The sequence below is a fragment of the Mus caroli genome, unplaced genomic scaffold (genome assembly GCF_978045245.1).
Source record: "Mus caroli unplaced genomic scaffold, Mus_caroli_1 scaffold_6, whole genome shotgun sequence".
Taxonomy (NCBI): Eukaryota; Metazoa; Chordata; class Mammalia; order Rodentia; family Muridae; genus Mus; species Mus caroli.
In genome coordinates, this window is record NW_028227261.1 from 54,609,457 (window position 1) to 54,628,802 (window position 19,346).

At 43.2% G+C, this 19,346-nt stretch overlaps 1 protein-coding gene across 1 annotated transcript in view; it reads right to left on the reverse strand.

The window, feature by feature from the left end:
- Raver2 (ribonucleoprotein, PTB binding 2) overlaps positions 1–19,346 on the reverse strand; it is an 82,558-nt gene that overhangs the window by 17,744 nt on the left and 45,468 nt on the right. The window contains exons 5-8 of the mRNA XM_021161577.3: positions 8,728–8,854; positions 3,672–3,754; positions 1,296–1,400; positions 1,029–1,140 (exon numbers count right to left, since the gene is read on the reverse strand). Coding sequence (XP_021017236.1) covers positions 1,029–1,140; positions 1,296–1,400; positions 3,672–3,754; positions 8,728–8,854 — 427 coding nt within the window. The remainder of the gene's footprint in view (positions 1–1,028; positions 1,141–1,295; positions 1,401–3,671; positions 3,755–8,727; positions 8,855–19,346) is intronic.

Below are 19,346 nucleotides of genomic sequence, written 5' to 3' on the forward strand. Positions count from 1 at the left end.
AACAAACAAAAATTAACACAAAACAAAAGCTTATCAAACAAGAAGCCAAGAAAAAATTAAAATTTTGATGTAACGTTTCCTTCTTACTCTCTAAACAGGCTTGATAGCCGGCAGAGTCCTTGCTTTGACTCCTCTATCTTTTAGGATCTATTTATTTAGACAGCGAATTGTCAGTGCTCTTAAAATAGCACAGGAGATAGCAAACTGGGTATGACCTAACATTAATATGGGGAATAAACATTTTCTTAGTTTTTAGTCATAGAAAGTCAAAGTTTTTCAAAATGACAGGCTCCCATCCTACCAAGGAAAGTTTTGGCAATTTAAGCATTGCCTGGTCAACTTCAACAGTCAGAACTGACTGAGTCATTTGGTCCCTGGATGAGCTGGGCTTTGATGTAAGAGACTAAGGTGTGACGTCTGTTTGCAGAACTGAAATCATCATGGAGTTGTTTACATCGAGCTTCAATACGCTTCCACCTGGATGTGCTTTCCTTAATTACAATCAAATCAAAATCTCTGGTATACTTCTATTTTTCTAAAGTAAAAATGTTCTGCCTCTCACGTGGTCAGAGCGTATATGTTACTTTTCTTCCAAGTACTAATTTAAAGATATAATTTGAAAAGGATCCAAGTCAACAGGACTTAATTTTACAAATGCTAGCTCTTCCTTTTATACGAGCTGGGGGCTCCTTTCTTCAGTGAGATTGAAATGCAGACAAGAGTAATGTGCCGTGAGTCCAATGGGCAGCATGTCAGCGGCAGATGGAGCGGTGTCTTCTCCTGGCGCTGCTGTGAACCTGCATAAAATATTAAAGTCCACCCAGCAGGGACCGTCTCTTCTTGGCATGGAGGCAAACCCATTAACAACATATCAATATCAAACCCAGATGTGGCAACGGGGCTCTTTACATTTTAAATGACCAAGATTCAAATTTAATTATCCTATGAGAAAGAGAGGAATACAGGTAAGCTATCTCCAAGCCTCGATGCTGACCACGTAAGGACTTCTTGGTAAATGGGTTATTTACTTTTGTGTGCTTCGCCATGGTGTCCCAGGTCCGTTTTCAGTGGAAGCGGTGGCCCTATTGCCAGAGCAGGCTGCAGTACCATGGCAGGAGGCTCTCCCAGCAAGCCAGGCTTCTACAAAAGGGGAGAGAGGAAGACAGTTTCCCATGGTGGGCAAAACAAACAAACAAACAAACAAAAAACAAACAGACCCTAGTGAAGACGGTTACACGTGTGAAATGACACCATTTCACCAACGGGCTGAGTCTATAAAAGGATGAAATACTTACATTGTTAGTGTGGGCATTGTCAAACTTCATCAACTGTTGCTGTATCAAGGGCAAGGGAGACAGGTTCTGAAGGATTAAGGACGACGTATTACCCACAGCTGAGCTCTGTGGAATTAATGAGACCCCAAGTCACAGTCAGAAGAGTAACTTGTTCTATAATCAACCCATGTTAAAGCTCAATTCTCGGGAAGGTATAGGGGACTTTCGGGATAGCATTTGAAATGTAAATGAAGAAAATATCTAATAAAAAATTTGAAAAAAACAGTTCAATTCTCAAGTTAGGCTGAAAAAGAAAGCACTTCTGAGCCAGGTGGTTAGTGCATGCCTTAAATCCCAGCAAGCAGATCTCTGAGTTCAAGTCCAGCCAGGGCTATAGAGAAACACTGCCTTGAAAAGAAAAAAACCCTTCATAATTTGTATTAATCTACTTTCACCCTCAGGGAATATCCTGGAATATGCAGTTAGGAGACCCATTCCACATCCTTAGTTAACCTGTTCTTCCCCTCACCCCCTTCCTGGCTTTAATGATGGGGGGGATATGAATTTATTTATTGATTTAATCACTTGACAAGACTTGATGTGCCTTTTTTACGAATAGGATAATGTGCTCCCTAGTGAGAAATGCAGTAAGATTTGCCCCTGTGTATCATACTCCAGGAAAGGAGACTAAAAATAAAAAAACAAACCCAATTCCAATGGCAGTTCTATGAGGAAAACTGCACACAGATACGTGGACACACACTGGGGAATCTCATTTAGATTAGAGAGTCAAAGGAAACTCTCTTGAGGACCTAACGTGTGTTCTGCGGTCGGAAGGCTGTTGAGGGGAAGTCTGGGTCAGTGTGGTGAAAGGACAGCCCTGGAGATGGACCCTGGAGGAGTGAGCAGGTCCTTCTGGGACAGTCAGATGCAATGAGTGCTGGACAGAGGCACTTGCAGGCCTTAAAAGCTAACGCTACACTTCTGGCCTTTCTCCTAACACGGTGGCTCTCAACCTTCCTAAGGCTTCGACCCTTTAATACAGTTCTTGATGTTGTGGTGACCTCTCACCATGAAATTATTTCATTGCTACTTCATAACTGTAATTTTACTGTTATGAATCATAGTGTACATATCTGACCATAATGAATCAGAATGTACATATGATTGTTATGAATCATAATGTAAATATCTGATAGGATATTTGATATGCAACTCCTGTGAAAGGGTCATGTGACCCTCAAAGGGGTTGCAACCTCCAGCCTGAGAACCACTTCCTAACCAATGATCTGAATCCCTGAGAACCACTGTCCTAATAGGATATAACCAATGACCTAAACCTCTTTCCTATCACTGCGTATACTTGATTATAATTAGTATCTGCTTTCCTTACTGTTTTGTTGCTGGGTGTTGACTGATGTTCTGAGACAGAATCTCACTCTGGAGCCAGGCTGGCCTGGAATTTTATGTAGCCCTGACTAGTCTCAAATACAGTAATCCTCCAGCCTTGGCTTCCCCAGTGTTGGGATTACAGGTCCAAGGCATCATATCCGACTCAAGTGTGCATATTCTTTGAAACAGAGACTGGGGAAATGGGGGGGGGTGAGGTGGGGTGGAGAAGAGAAATAAACCTGAGAGCCTGCTACTCTGGCATGTGTAGCAGCAAATATACCCTGCCTCAAACAAGGTAGAGGGCAAGGGCTGGCACCCACGGCTGCCCTCTAACCTCCACGTGTACACCCATGGCATGCATGCTGCCTCTCTTGGCCTGCCCCCACCACACACAAAGAGAGAGAAAAACCTATTCATTATCTAGCAAAAATATATCACAAAATAAGTATTCCGCTCTTAATCCTCTGCAAGCAGGAGTTGGCAGGTTGATCTATCTGTGCTGCTGTCTGTCACTGGCAGGATTATGCACATTCCCCTTGTGACTATATGCAGCCATTGTAACGATGCTCTCTTCGAGCTCTAGCTGCACAGTCCTACAATTCCAGCTTCTCAGGAGGCTGAGGCAGGAGGATGCCACATTCAATGGTCTACCTGCCTACAATATGAGTTCAAGGCCAGCCTTAGCAACTAGAGCAAAACTATCAAAATCGAAAGAAATCTGGAGGCGTAGGTCAGCAGGAGGGCACCTGCATCAATAAACTCTAGAACAATCCCTAGACAGCAAAGGATGCAAGGCAGGCAGGATAGTTTTTTAAAGGCAAAATGCTCAATTAACTTCTTGATGAGGTCTGGCACACTGGTAAATTCCAGCCCTTGGGGGATGGATGCAGGAGAATTAGAAATTCAAGGTCATCCTGAGCTCCACAAGATTCTGTCTTGAGGGGTTGGGAGAGATGGAAGTGTCCACTCCAAACCGTCAGTCCCCAGTGTCACCCATGTACGCACCTGCTGTGCTTTACTGAAGTGTAAAATGGCGGAGGGGAGGGACGGACTCAGCAGGTGAGATAAGCTGGGTGCGACTCCGAGAACTATAGAGAAGATCAGTCAATCAACACAAAACTGTAACCACGTGACAAGAAATTCAAAATACATGTTCCAAAAACATTTCTTTTACACCCTTTAACCCACACGGGAAGTTTCAGCATCTCCTGGCATTCGATCCTGGAAGTTGCTTTCGAATTCCAGTGCTTTCTGTCTTTTAGTGTCAAGCACCAAGCACAGGCTTGCCCATCTCTAGCAGAGGCCTTGGCTGCTGCTCATTGGCTCTTTACACTCTGTGTGGGTGTTCTGCCTGCACATATGTATATGCACCATGTGAGTGACTGATGCCCAAGAAGACAGAAGAGGGTGTGGGATTCCCTGGAGCATCAAGTTACCACCATGTGGGTGTTGGGAACCGAACCTCTGTCCTCAGCAAGAACAACAAGTGCTATTAATCAGCGAGCCATTGCTTCAGCCTTCTTTGTGTCATGAGTTTGGGAGACTTTTGTCAGAAGGAAGGGCAAGGGTAAAGATGCAACCCTCATCCTCAAAGACCTTGTGGAAAATCCTTTAGAGAAGATAATATATGCACAGAAATTCTTACACTATAAAACTAAAAAGATGCAACATGACTACAAAACAGGGCATGGTGGTGAATGTCTTTAATTCTAGCACTTGGGAGGAAGAGCCAGGCAGATAGCTGTGAGTTTGAGGCTAGCCTGGTCTACCCAGCAAGTTCCAGGCCAGCCAGGAATAACACAGTGAGACTTTGTCTCTAAAGAAACAAATTGAACATATAGATAAGTCTGAGTCCAAATACCACTTACATTTTGGAAGTGATATTTTCAGAATAGATAATATACAGAGAATAAAGAACCATGAAATAGAAAACAGAGGATTACTTCCACTTAATTATTACTATGGAAAAATGGTATATACTATGGTGATATATCATAGAGTAGCATTCAGAAAAGGTCACAGCAGGGCTGGAGAGGTGGCTAAGAGGTTAGAAGCACCAGCTGTTCTTCCAGAGGTCCCAAGTTCAATTCCCAGCACCCACACGGTAGCTCACAACCATCCGAAATGGGATCTGACATTCTCTTCTGGTCGGCAGGTATACTTCCAGATAGAGCACTCATATACATAAGTAAATCTTTTTTTTAAAAAAAATCAGACAACTGAAAAGGTTATTATAACTTTTCATAATGTACAGGGAACAGAACAAACATTAAGGTATGCCTGTGTTCCCAGTGAGGTAGCGAGTCCCTATCTGAACACAAAACACCACCAAGTTAACGTATGCCTGCTCACTCTACAGCAAGGTGCAGTTAAAAAGTACTCTACAAAGCATGTGAGCCCGAGTGCTGATCCAACTGAAGTCTGCAACCTAAATGTGCGTCAACCCCACGACTCGAGTCTACCCCCCATAGTAAAGGTACAGATGTAAATACAAAGCTTCACTGCCTTTGACCTCGCCTTGGAAAGGACATAATTCCCTAGCGACGAACGACTGTCCAAGAAAATACCAAAGTGGAATCTGCATAATTCTCTAGCCGATGCAGGCTCACTGACACACAGATGTATTCTTCTTCCCTCACCAACCCAAACAAAGCCAGGAAAGAATTGCTCCATCGATGTAAATATTAAAACATCTTAATATAGAGACAATAACATTAAACGTAAAAGACAAAAAAACCCTACTCGTGGGACTGGAAAGGTGGCTCAGTGATGAAGGAACCATGGTGCTTTCTGTGACTGTGACTCCACTCTGCATGTATAGTACTCAACCCCTACGCAAATGATTTTAAAATTAAAAACTAAAAACTAAAAAACAAAACAAAACAAAACAAACCCATATTCCTAATGACCACAAACTGACGCAAACATAAAACTGGAGTGGAGAGATAGAAATAATAGTGGGCGAATTACTAAAGATGTCCACAACCCAAAGGTGTGGGTGATGTTTCCCTTACAGACCCAAAAGCACAGTGTGCATCTTTAAACCTGAGTGCAACCCTGGACTGCATCATGAGAAATCCTGTGATCACCGGAACGAAGGACTACTGCAAACTGTGCCGATGACACCAGCCTACAGGACGGTGTCATGTCTAGGGACACAATCTTTAAGGATAATTCAGAAAATGTACATGGAATACATTTGGGGGGGATTGTTTTCCACCCAGAAAAACTCCCATTAAAGTTCCAACCCCTAAAAAGACCCCGCATGACCAGGAAAAGGGGCTCCTAGAAGCAGTGAGTTATTAACAAAACCCTCAATGCCAAGGGTAAGGAGCCCCTTTGTGCTAGGTAGGGATTTGGGTATTTTGGTTTTATTGTTTGTTTTTTGTTTTTGTCTTGTCATCTAGACACATACTACCATCATCTGGGAAGACAGAACCTCAACTGAGAAAATGCTTCCATAGACTCTTAAAGGGCACGCCTGTGGGGCGTTTTCTTGATCAAGGATTGATGCGGGCAGGCCCAGCCCAGTGTGGGTAATGCCACCCCTGGGCAGGTGGTCCTGAGTTGTAGGAAGAAGCAAGCTGAGAAGGTAGTGAGGAGCAAACCAGTAAGACATCTCCTCTGTGGTCCACACCTTGGCTCCTGCTTGGGTTCCGGCCCTGTCTTCCATCAGTGATCAACTGTGAGTGGGACCTGTAACCCTTTCCTCCCCAAGTTGCTTTTGGTCATTGTTTAGCCTGACAAATAGAAAGCACACTATCCATGTAGCCTGGAGTCATGACATAAACAAGAAGCTAGAACTGAGCTGAAGCCTCGTTCCTGCTGCGAAGTTTCCATAGTCCTGCAAGATAAGTCCACTTGAGCAATGGGTACACTCCAGTGATGGGGGTAACCAACAGTTCTCTGATTAGACCTGAGACTTGATGCACGGGAGGGAATCCATGCCTGATACCACAAAGCTGGTCAAAACCCATGGCCAGGGAGATGAGGAGCCCTAGAATGGGAGCCAAGGGTAGCTTTTTAGCAAATGTGTCAGGCTACCCTCTAAACATTTATGTCTGTATCGACAGAAAGGTGCTGCTCTCAGCTGTCGTTAGAGAGGCCCCTTTCATGTGAACAGTGATGGATGCATCGTGGAGATGGATGGTCTCACAAAGTGTTGACAGTTTATGACTAGTCAGTGCTCAGCCCTAAAAATGGCATTTAGACCATCCTCTCTAGGGCTCAGGGAGCATTGTGGGGAAAGGACTTAAGAGCAGGAAGACAGGAAAGGCCTGTGACATGTCATCCCCTGGGTAAGACACAGCCATGACAATCACAGTCTCACAGCAGCTGTGGATGCCTGGGCTGGGCTGGCATGAGAACAGGCCCATCGACAGTCAGACAAAGACAGGCTCATGAGGCCCTCCCTACCCCTCTGTGGTGGTTTGAATATGCTTGGCCCAGAGAGCGGCATTATTAGGAGGTGGCCTTGTTGGAGGAGGTGTGGTCATGTTGGAGGAAGTGAGTCAGTATGTCACTGTAGAGGTAGACTTTGAGATGCTCCTCCTAGCTGCCTGAGGACAGTCTTCTGTCTGCCTTTGGATGAGGATGTCGACTCTCAGCAACTCCAGCCCCACATCTGCCGGAACGCTGCCATGTTCCTGCCTTGATGATAACAGACTGAACCTCTGAACCTGTAAGCCAGCCCCAATTAAATGTCCTTTATAAGAGATGCCTTGGTCATGGTATCTTCTCACAGCAGTAAAACCCTAAGCCACCCTCACTGCTGGACCGTTTGGTATTGATCAGTTCAGGAAGGAGATTCACCATCCTCAGCAATGGGCTCATTGGTTAGTTACCCCACCAGGCTCAAATGGATGGTCTCAATGCAAGAGTCTCATGGGTGGCCTGATTAAACAAGTCATAAAATAAAACAAAAAGTCATGAGCTTGGGAAAGGGACTGGTGGTGATGGGGGTGAGTGACAGGGACAGGAAGGATGTTAAAGAAAGCAGAGAGTAACCAGGATACTTTATATACATATGTGAAATTGTCAGGAACGATATTTTTTTTAATATTCCCACCCCAATGCCACGCTGCCATGCCATGGCCTACTGCACGAGGACCCTGCACAAGAGTGTTTTCCATTTGCCTATTCCTGTTAGATCCGTTCTGTTAAAACTATAATCATAATTATGATGCTTCCTGAATTCTAGAAGACATTCCAGAAGATTACCAAACTGAAGGGTCCAGGCGACTCCCAAATTTGTATAGCTGATTGGTCAGAGGTTCAGAAAGCCGAGAGAATCCTTAACTTGTAGCCAGAGTATAGAGTGGAGCAGCCACCCAGAGGACTGCACCCTTAACTTGTGGGTTTGTGTTGCTTAGCATGGGAGTGGACTTCAGGCCAGTTGGGACTGAACTGGAATAAACACACAGAGGATGCTTACACTAAATATATTTATCCTAAACTTTAGCACTGAATACAGGCATCATTTTCCCCATAATACTAACACAGAAATCGTGTGTATATAAAGCTGTTTGTTTCAGAAGGAAATACCGGAAGAAGAAGAGCAAATAGCGTTGGTAGTCAGCATACAGCGATAACAAAGATCTGGGTAATCAGAAGGCGGTGGCAAAGGGAAACTACTTTGTTCTTTAGGACAGAGAAAGATGGAGATGAAACAGATTTGCATATTCAACAAGGAAAGTCCACCAGAACAATTACAGAGAAAGGCTCCATGCTCTTGGTTCTTCCACACCACAGCTGGGTGGCGAGTGCCATATTACTGGGTTTAGAAGTTCTCGGCAACAAAGAGCTAAACTGAAGGTTTAACACTTAACCTTTCCTAATGGTACAGAAAATAGAACCACAAGACCAGATTGTACCCACCAAACAGCCAAGAGGAAGTACCATCTCCCGTAACTGATCAATGATCATTAATAGTTCTAGAAAGGTGCTATACAAGCTTAAGAGCATTTTAGCCCACAATGCATTTTTTTTTACATCTCACATACAACGCAGCACGAGCAACTTATGCGACAGTCTGTGTTCAAGGAGGATGCACGGTGCTTACCTGGCTTCATGGCTCGTCCACATAGCTGGGGCTGCAGAAGAACTTGTAACATGGCAGGATTGTTTAAACTTTTCATAATCTGTACCGGATTGGGTTCTGGCAGTAATCCCTTTTGATGACTGTGCATCTTCAGCATGGACAGAAACAAATAGCAGAAGCGTTAAGTGCTAAACAAAGTCCAAAGGCGCTCCTCCGACAACCACTCACCTAAGACGTATTTTCTGACAAACACAACTTGCTTTATATCACGTACTTACTGAGTGCTTCCTACCACACCACGTTCTATATTACCCATGACAGGCGGTCCTCATCTGACACCTGTCTAACGCCAACTCGCTTTGAATACACTAACAGTTTAATACCCCAAGTCGCATTAAAAAAAAACACAAACAAGACAATGCCAAGGAGAGACAGATTTCCTGGCAAAGTGTTAACTCACTGACACAACACTAGAACCCCACATTACAGGAAGCCTTCCTAGACTGTTGGTGGACCCAACATGGGAGAATGTATCTTGACTTTCAAACATTTTCCTCTCCTGAAAGTTTATTTCATTCACTTAATCCTCTACAGTAAAATGGAGATGAACTAAGATGCCCAGCTACCTAAAAACGGGAATCACCTTTTAGTTTTAAAATGCATTCTGAGAGCTGGTGAGATGGCTCATTGGATAAAGCACTTGTCACACAAGAGAGGACTGGGGTCCAGAGCCCCCAGAACCTTGAGGGGAACAAGCTGGGTGTAGGGGCAGAGAGATGGCTTAGCAGATAATGGTGCTTGCAGCCAAGCCTAACAACCTGAGTTTGGATCCCAGGATCCACATGGTAGGACAGGACAGCTCATCAAAACTGTCCTCTAACCTCTATAATATGCACAGTGGCATGTATAAGCCCCCTCACACACAGAGACTCTCTCTCTCTGAATATGCAGATCTTTATACACACATACATATGTAGTATATACACACAGACACACAGAGACATATACATAGGTATACACACAAAAATACACACATCTAGCCACAAGAAAAGGGAGAACTGACAGGGATAGTTAGGTCTCTTTCCTAACCCAGAGTCTATAAAATTGAGAAGGAAAAAAAAAAATACAGACTAAAGAAACAGACAGGGCACTGGCAAGAAGCTCCATCTGGATAGAAAGTGTGCGGGCAGACATGTACAGAGAACAAGAAAGCCTAGGTCCACAAGAGAGTTCAGGGAGGGCTTTGGCACAGCCTTCTCCACCATTCCTTCAGGGAGCTGGGCTCTCCCCGCAGCACACTGTATAGAAAAAGATCAGCATGTACCCACTGATGCCTCAGAAACAAAGTATCAGCAGCAGGTGGTTTGTAAGTACCCAGTGGAGGGCACGGACCAGACAGTGTGGGTGTGGGCCAACGTGGGTCACGGACCTTCTCTGTTCTGTCTAGCAGCATCCGCAGCCCCTCGTACCCACAGCGACAGTGAGGCATCACACTGAGGAAACTAGAAAACAGGGCTGGGTGCGAGGTACAGATGCACTGTGGGGCGGCATCCAGTGTGGTGGGGGAAAGCCCAAAGAGGAAAGCAGGCTGAGAGGGTAGTAGGTCAGAGCTCTCCCTGCCTGTCTTCCCTAAACCCTAACAAACCCAGGCTTCCCCTCTAGTCTTCCCATCATCCCTTTCTCTATCAAATTCTTATGGCCGGTGTATGTATGTATATGTACGTACAGAGGCTTTCGAGCAGCACTGAGCAACATTCTACCACTGAGATAACCTATAAAGACTAACCTATAAACACTGGCATACAAGGGAGATGACAGCACTGTCCCCCAAAAATTATGTATTCAAAGAAAACAATAACTTGACATTTGGGACTAGAGCCACTCAAAGGCAACAGGCAGGACAGCCTGTGACAGAAAAAGCGGAGATAATGGACAGGAAACTAAGATCACACACCGAACATGACAGATGTCCCCAAAATAGATGAGCAGCCTTAAAAAGGATGGAGGATTTTTTTTTTTTAAACTAGTAACATGAGCAGGGTCGCTCAGTTATAAAGGCCCAGTGGGAAGTACTAGCTTGAAAAACAAACATAAAGAGAAAGTCAGCCTTTGCTTACTATAAATAGGACTGCTCCAAATGTGTCACACGGACTAGATCCTGAACCCTCAAAAGCAAGCCCATAGATCAGCATGGGTGTCCCTATTCTATAGATAAAGCTTTCAGAAACTCACAGAGTGTTCCACTGAACCTGCATTCTGTGCTTTACCAGGAGCGTTAAATGGTGAAACAAACATGATTCAAAAGAAATCAGCGATCTAAAAGAGCAGGTTAAAGAAAGAAAAGATGCCAACAAAACTAATAAGAGCAAAATTAGTAAGGGCAAGGTTAGGGTGACAGCAGCAGCAAGGTGACAGGTGACAGGGGCCAGGGACCACTGGCCAGGGGCCAGGACATGCTCAACAGGGGCCCCTGCAGGAGAAAAGGTGGGGGGCATCTTTGGAAAATAGCTGAGAAATGCACCTTATTAAAGAGGGCCTAAGGAGCACAGAAACAACAATCAGCCACTGGAGTCTCAAGTATGTGGCTAAAGAACACACACACAGTACTCAGAGCAGTCATAAAATTTATAAACACCAAAGCAAATTTTGAAAAAGAAAAATTAGAAAAAAAAATACTATGAAAAGCTTCCAGGGAGAACACATCCCCCAAGGAACGGGGAGCCAACTGTGAACATTAGACAGGGAGATGACAACAAACCAATACTAACCAAGTGCTAAGGGAGAAACCTCTCAAGGCTGATCTGAGTACTCAGAGGGGGCTAGTGCTCAAGTATGAGAAAGATGGAAACTGTTCCCAACTGCCCACTCTGCAAAGCTCTTACCACATGAAAAGTTTCACTCAAATCTCCCTGGGAGGAAACGTTGCAGTCAGAAAAGAGGCAAATAGGGGCTGGGGAGATGGCTCAATGGTTAAGAGCACCGACTGCTCTTCCAGAGGTCCTGAGTTCAATTCCCAGCAACCACACGGTGGCTCACAACCATCTGTAATGGGATCTGAAGCCCTCTTCTGCTGTGTCTGAAGAGAGCAATGACAGAAAGGACAGGGCAGTGATGAGTTAGGAACAATTACCAGCCAGAAAGATAGAAAATGCAGCCTGGAAGGATGACTTACCCAATGAACGCACTTGCCCCAAACCCCTAACAACCTGAGTTTAGACCCCAGGTCCTACATAAGTCAAATGCAGAGGCATGAATGTACTTATAAGGCAAACCCAGCACAGATGGGAGGTAGAGACAGGAGAATCCGCCAGAATGATCAGGCTACCTAGCCTAGAACACACAGCACAGTAACAGAGGTACAGTAAAGGCCTTCCACCTCAAAGCAAGGTGGAAGGAGAAATGACTTTGGAAAAAGTTGATCTCTGACCTCCACTGTGGCACAAGCATGTGCTTGCTTCCCCAATCTCACTCTTAAAAGATAAGGAGCTGGAGAGATGACTAACAGTTTAAGAACATTGCTGCTAGCCGGGCATGGTGGCACAAGCCTTTAATCCCAGCACTCGGGAGGCAGAGGTAGGCGGATTTCTGAGTTTGAAGCCAGCCTGGTCTACAAAGTGAGTTCCAGGACAGCCAGGGCTACACAGAGAAACCCTGTCTCGAAAAAAAAAAAAAAAAAAGAAGAAAGGAAGAAAGGAAGAAAGGAAGGAAGGAAGGAAGGAAGGAAGGAAGAAAGAAAGAAAGAAAGAAAGAAAGAAAGAAAGAAAGAAAGAAAGAAAGAAAGAAAGAAAGAAAGAAAGAAAGAAAGAAAGAAAGAAAGAAAGAAAGAAAGAAAATTGCTGCTGCTCTCCCAGAGGACCTGGACCAAGTCCTAACATCGCGGGCAGCTCACAACAGTCTGTAACTCTACTTCCAGAGGACCCGACGCCCTCTTCTGGCCTCCATGAGCCCTGCATGCATGTAGTAAACAGCCATATATCAGGCAAAACACCTATGCACACACAATTTTTAAAAGTGGAAAAAGCTGCTAGGTGTTGTGTGTGCACACCTTCAATCCCAGCATTAAGGAGTCAGAAGCAGGTGGATCTCCAAGTTTCAGGTCAGCCTGGTCTAAATAGTGAGTTCCTTGATAGCAAAGGTTACATACTGAGACCGTCTCAAAACAAACAAACACAACAAAGAAAAGAAAAAGAAAAATTAATTGAAAGTTAAAATGCACAGTTGGAAAGAAAAAAAGTTCCAATAGTTAGAAATATGGGGGGGGGGGATGCCAAACACTTAGTCAAAAGAAAGCATAAGGAACTAAGATACCTAAAACACCAACTGGACAAAAAACAGAACACACATTAAAAAGTGTTTCAAATGCACTCATAGATAGATAGAGACTTCTATATACGATTTTTTTAATGTTAGCTATCAGACACACACATTAAAAAAAGAAAACACAGAAAAAGGCTGAGATGAAGGGATAGCAAATATAAACTAAAGAAAGCTGAAAAGGCCAGGGTACCATCAGAGAAGGGTCCCTTCAAAGACACATGTCCTGACAAAACAGTGTATTACCTGTATTACCAACAGCTGCCTATCAAGAACCCACTGTTGGATCTGGAGCAACAACTGCAGAATATGTAGAAATAGAGAAGCTGACCATTATAGAGCAAAGTTTCCAGGACACTAACAGATGTCAATGGTAAAGCAATAAGGAAAAGAGAAAAGGTAGAGAGGTGGTGTGCTCCTGCACACGCGTGTGCTCACACACAACTTTAGAACACTGGGCACAGTGCATGAGCCGTTTCCAAGCACAAATGGCACGCTCAAGAGAAACTGGCCACATGGCAAGACACAAAGCACATGCCATTACCTCATCTCCAGATCAGCAGCACAGACTAAGTTTCCCAATCATGAACAATTAGAACACCAATGGAAAGACAACTTTTGAAAATCTATGGCAACATGGCAGGCTAGAAGCTGACCATGTGAAAAACATGGCAGGCTAGAAGCTGACCGTGTGAAGAAGAAATGTCAAGAAAAAAGACAGGCTCGAGGCCAAAGAGAAAAACAACGTAAGAGTGTGACGATGACAGAGCAGCTGAAGAGTGCAGAGAAACAGGCAAGGGCAAGAAAGAAGGGAAGACAGCCATGCTCGTTGCAGCGTCAGCCCCATGGCTCCCAGAAGCAGGGGCGAAGCAGAAACCTCACTCAACACATAAGACAGGAGGCCCAAAGAGAATGGCAGTCCTGACCACATGACAAGCCACGATAGCCATCCAGGCCTTAAATTCCAGCTGCCTGTCATGCCAATACAGTGACTTTGCAGTGAGTGTGTTCTGGAGTAGAGAGAAGTTTCCCAAGTGTCACCTTGAGAGCTAATCTACTGCCTAAAACTGAGCAACCCTAGGGTGCCGGGAAGAATGTAAATAAAGGAGCCTGAACCCCTCCTGGCACAGTTCCCAGATGGGGGACAGCCCTGCGAGGCAGCTGTGGAGAGCAGAAGGCAGACAGGAAAGCATGGGATAAGCCATTTCATGCTCTGAACGTACAGAACAAACCATCAACCAATACTGCAATGACTGGCACCTTTTAAAAACTGACCAATTAGCACAATCCAAGGCAAGCACAAACTAAGGCAGTATGGTAGCTTAGAAGCTGACCGTGTGAAGAACTGTCAAGTTAAGAAAAAGACAGGCTCTACTCTAAAGAGAAAAACAATTTGAGAGTGTCGAGATATAGGGATATCATCCAGCTAGCCCTGCCGGAGGTATTTAAAGGAATCCTAAACACTGAAGAGGAAGAAAGCCTCAAGCATGAGAGCTCAGGAAAGGATAAATTTCAAGAGAGAAGAAGGTGAACAGAGTTAGGAAGGAATGTCTCAGGCCCAACACAAGGAAACTAAGCAAACTGCAATTTCACAGGGAGAAAGAAAAGAACAATAACAACCCAACCAACACAGTTACGTCCTCAACAAGAACCCTGAGTGCCAGAAAATGGCCTCAACTCATCTTAAAGACATACAGATGAGCAAGATTCAACTAGCTGTTGTCACCAAGAAACACACCTCCCTGGCAAAGATGCCAGGAGACTAAAGTCAAAGGCTGAAGCAAAAGAACTGGAAAATAAGCCAGCAGTTATTGGGTTGTCTGATAAGCACACTGGAAACCAAATAAAAATAGATAAAGAAGGCCATTATGTACTAGTAAAAGCAAAAATTCATGGAGAAAATTGCAAATACCCATATATCATACCCTGGGACTCCCAAGGTCATTAAAGGTCGGATAGGGCCTGATACAGTAACTGTGCTATTTTAGTACCCCACCCTTTAGAGAAGTCATTCAAACCGAAAACCTCAATGAAGAAATCTCAGAGTTCAACTACACCACAGATCAAATGGACTTAACAAATCTACAGGACAGCCAAGGTTGCTATCTTCTCAGCAGTCCATAAAGTGTTCTCTGAAACTGATCACATTCTGAGCCATAAAGCCATTGTCAACAAATAATAACCTCTTGTATCTTGTAGTAAAATAAGGCAAGAAGTCAGGAGTAAGAGATGCCACAGGTGCTACACCAACACCTGGAGACTGGACATCTTGAACATACGAGCCTGGTCAATGACAAAAATCAGGAAGGGAATTTTAAGTTTCTAAAAATAATAATAAAAACATAAAAACATAGCTTTTGTGATACAGCTAGAAAAATGTATAGTTACAAGTCTTTACATTTAAAATGAACAGATCAGATTAGACAGGATTTTGTGTCTCAATCAAATGATAGGATTAAGTGCCTCAATGTCTTAGAAAAGAACGGAACAAGGCAAGCCCCAAAGCAAACGATCACAGGAATATGATCAGGGTAGAAATTAATGGATGAATTTCATTCATTAGGAGCTAAAGGAATGGCAGATAACGAAGAGTAGGTTTTTGAAAAAGTATGATTGGCAAACACCAAGCCGAACTAATGAGAGGGAAAAGGCCCAAATGAGTGCACCTGGAAGTAAAAATTTACAGTTTCATTGTAAGTGAGTACAATGAAATACAGAGGATCATAAAGGAATTTTTTGAAGTTTATATTTAAAAACATGGAAAATACAGGAAAAGTATAAATTCCTAGATACCTATGATCAATAGGAAAATCAGTAAGATATATACAACAGAGAAAGAAAACAAAACAGCCGGCTAAGGTAGTAATATGAAGTCTCCTTAAAAAAAAAAAGCTACCAGTAGATTGACTGCTCAAGCCCACCAACCCAGCTGACACCAGTGCTCTTTAGTGTCCCATAAAACAGAATGATCAAGACCACTACCTAAGTCTCCTACAGTCAGCACTAACCTGATACCAAAACCAAAGAAGGGAATAACAACAAAAAGAAAATCCCTGACTCATTTCCCAAAAGAAAACGGCTATAAAAACTCTCAAAAAAAATCTGCAATCCAAATTCAAGAACACATTAAGAATATCACACACCATGACAGTTGGCTTCACTCCAGGGATGCAAGGATGGTTCAACATATGCAAATCCAGAAATATAACACAGCATGCCTAAATATGCCTTAGGACAGAAATCACATCACGATTCATTGATACAGGAAGGGCCTCAGTCATATGTCTGCGTCCCAGTGATAAAAGCCCCGAAAAAACTAGGGAAACAGGAGGGATGTACTACAACACAGTAGGGCCTATATAAGAAACCCGTAGCTGCTATACTAACCATTGAAAACCATCCAAAAGTGTTTCCTCTGAAACCAGGATACCAGGGTGTTCACTCACTCTTAAGCAGAGTGCCCAAGGGCTTAGCTAAAGCAACAAGAAATAAAAGTGATTCAAATATGAAAGGAAGGAGTGTAGGTATTTTTATTTGCATGTTCGGTTTCTATTCTTTAGGAGCCTCCAAATACCAGAGCGCTATTTAAGTGCCTTTAGCAAAGTAGCAGGATATACAACATACATAACTCTGTAACCTTCATGTATCAGTAGCAGGATATACAACATACATAACTCTGTAACCTTAATGTATCATAGCAGGATATACAACATGCATAACTCTGTAACCTTAATGTATCATCAGTAGCAGGATATACAACATACATAACTCTGTAACCTTAATGTGTCAGTAGCAAACTTGTCAAGACAGAAATCAGGAAATAACTGTTATTAAAAATACCTTAAAAACCCTCAGGAATAAACCTCAAGTTGAAACTGTAAGACAACAGAGAAAGAAACTGAAGACACCAGGAGATACAGAGACTTTCCACCCTCTCGGGCTAGCGGAATTCATTGTGTGAAAGTGAACATGTTACCAGAAGCAGCCTGCACATTCAGGGCTAACCCCATCAAATCCCCATGGCATTCTTCACAGAATTAGAGAAAAAAATCACCATAAAAGAAGAAAGTAAAAAAGATGCTAAATGACAAAGTGACCAGAAACAGAAGCCATGACGCTGGAGGCATCACAACAGTTCATCTTAGTAACCAAAGCTACACAGCACTGGCATTAAACAAGCCATAAACCAAGACAAAGTGGATAATCCAGAGACCAACCCCGGGTAGTTACAGCCCCTTATCTCTGAGAAAGCTGTTGAAAACATACGCAGAGAAAAAGACAGTTCCATACAAATGGTGTTGGGAGAACTGGGTATCCACATACAAAAGAATGAAGCTAGGTCCTTATCCATCAGCAAACACAAAAATCAACTCAAAATGGATGAAAGACACTGTTAGGAGAAAAGAGAAAAGATATAGTACTGACATAGGAAAGAAGTTTCTGGGAGGGAATTAACAGAGGTCCCAGAACAGACAAGCCAGATTGCATTGAGTTCAAAAGCTCCTGAAAGACTAAGGAAATAACCAGGAGGGCGATGGGATGTCACAGAACGGGGAAATGTTTCTAACAACACATTAGACAAGTGACATCTAGAATCTATACAGAGCTACAAAAATCACACAAACACACACACAATACTCAATGGGCTAACTGATTTGAATATACGCTTATCAAAGGAAAAAGTACAAATGGCTGATAAGGTTTTTTAAGTGTTCAATATCCTTGGCCATCATATGTAAACTGAAATTGATGTGACTTTTGTCATTGCTGGTGAAGACATAGGAGAAGAGAAACTTTCCTTAGTCACTGCTGGGGTGGGGTAAACTGAGGAAGCTGCACTGGACATCTATATAGAGAGAGGTTTCTCAAAACACTAAAAATGGAAATAACACACAGCCCAGGTATACCACTCCTGGGCGTACCCCTCAAGAGCTCCAAGTCCATACAGCATTGAGATACCTGCACACCCATGCACACTGGCTTTTCTAGTCACAATTGCTAAGTTATGACACAAACCTAGATACGCAACAGATGGATGGGTGAAGAGAGTATGGTACATATACGTAATGGAACTTTAATAAGCTATGAAGAAAAATGGAGTTATGACATCAGGAAAATGGATAGAACTGGAGATGACTATGCTAAGCAAAATAAGCTAGATTCAGACAAATATCACACATTTTCTTATATACAGAATCAAGATTTAAAAATGTAAACATAGATACTTAAACATATAAATGACATAAAAATCAATAGGATACTATGAGAGGGAGTAAGATCTAAAGAGAGTGGGGAAGAAAACAAGAGGACAATGGAATATATATATATATATATATATATATATATACATGGACACACAGAAACTAGACAAGAGCTACACATAATGCACACACACCCTACACTACACACCACACACACACACACACACACCACATACCACACTACACACACCACACACCCCACACCCCACACAGAGGAGAGTAACTATTTAGGGAGGAAGCAGAGCCAATCAGAAAAGAGGAGGGCTCACAGGGGCAAATAAGAACAAAGTTTAATGGTATATACATATAAAAATGTCACAGATAGTTTCTTTTTATGCTACCTAAAAATAAAACAGGGGGCTGTATAGTTTAGTGGTTGAGAGCACTGGCTGCTCTCCCAGAGGAAGGGGGTTTGATTCCCACCCAGATGGTGGCTCACAAGTGCCTGGAACTCCATTTCCAGGGGATCTGACTCCCTTTTCTGGCCTCCTTGAGGACCAGGCAATGTACACGGGGCACATACATACAAGAGAACAAAACTGTCATATCCATAAATTAAATCACAAAAATTGAAAATCCATACCTCAAGATTTGTGACCTATGAATATAATATTTGTTAAAAGGAAACCCATATTGTATTTTATTATTTATCGTGTTTTTGAGACAGTCTTGTTCTATAGCTCTGGATTGTTTGGAGCTCACTATGTGGCCCAGGGTGGCCTTCACTCATGATAATCTGTCTTCCCCAGTGCTGGCCTATAAATGTACTTAACATAAAATAAGATTTAAAACAGGAGGGGGCAGGGCTGGAGAGATGACTCAGCAGTTAAGGGTACTGACTGCTCTTTCAGAGGTCCTAAGTTCAATTCCCAGCAACCACTTGTTGGCTCACAACCATCTGTGATCTGATATCCTCTTCTGGTGTGTCTGAAGAGAGCTACAGAGTACTCATATAAATAAAATAAATCTTTCTCAAGAAAAAGAGAAAGAAAGGAGACTAGGGGGACTTGGGACATAACTCAGTGGCAGGGCACCTACCTATCAAATATAAGACCCTAAGGGTCA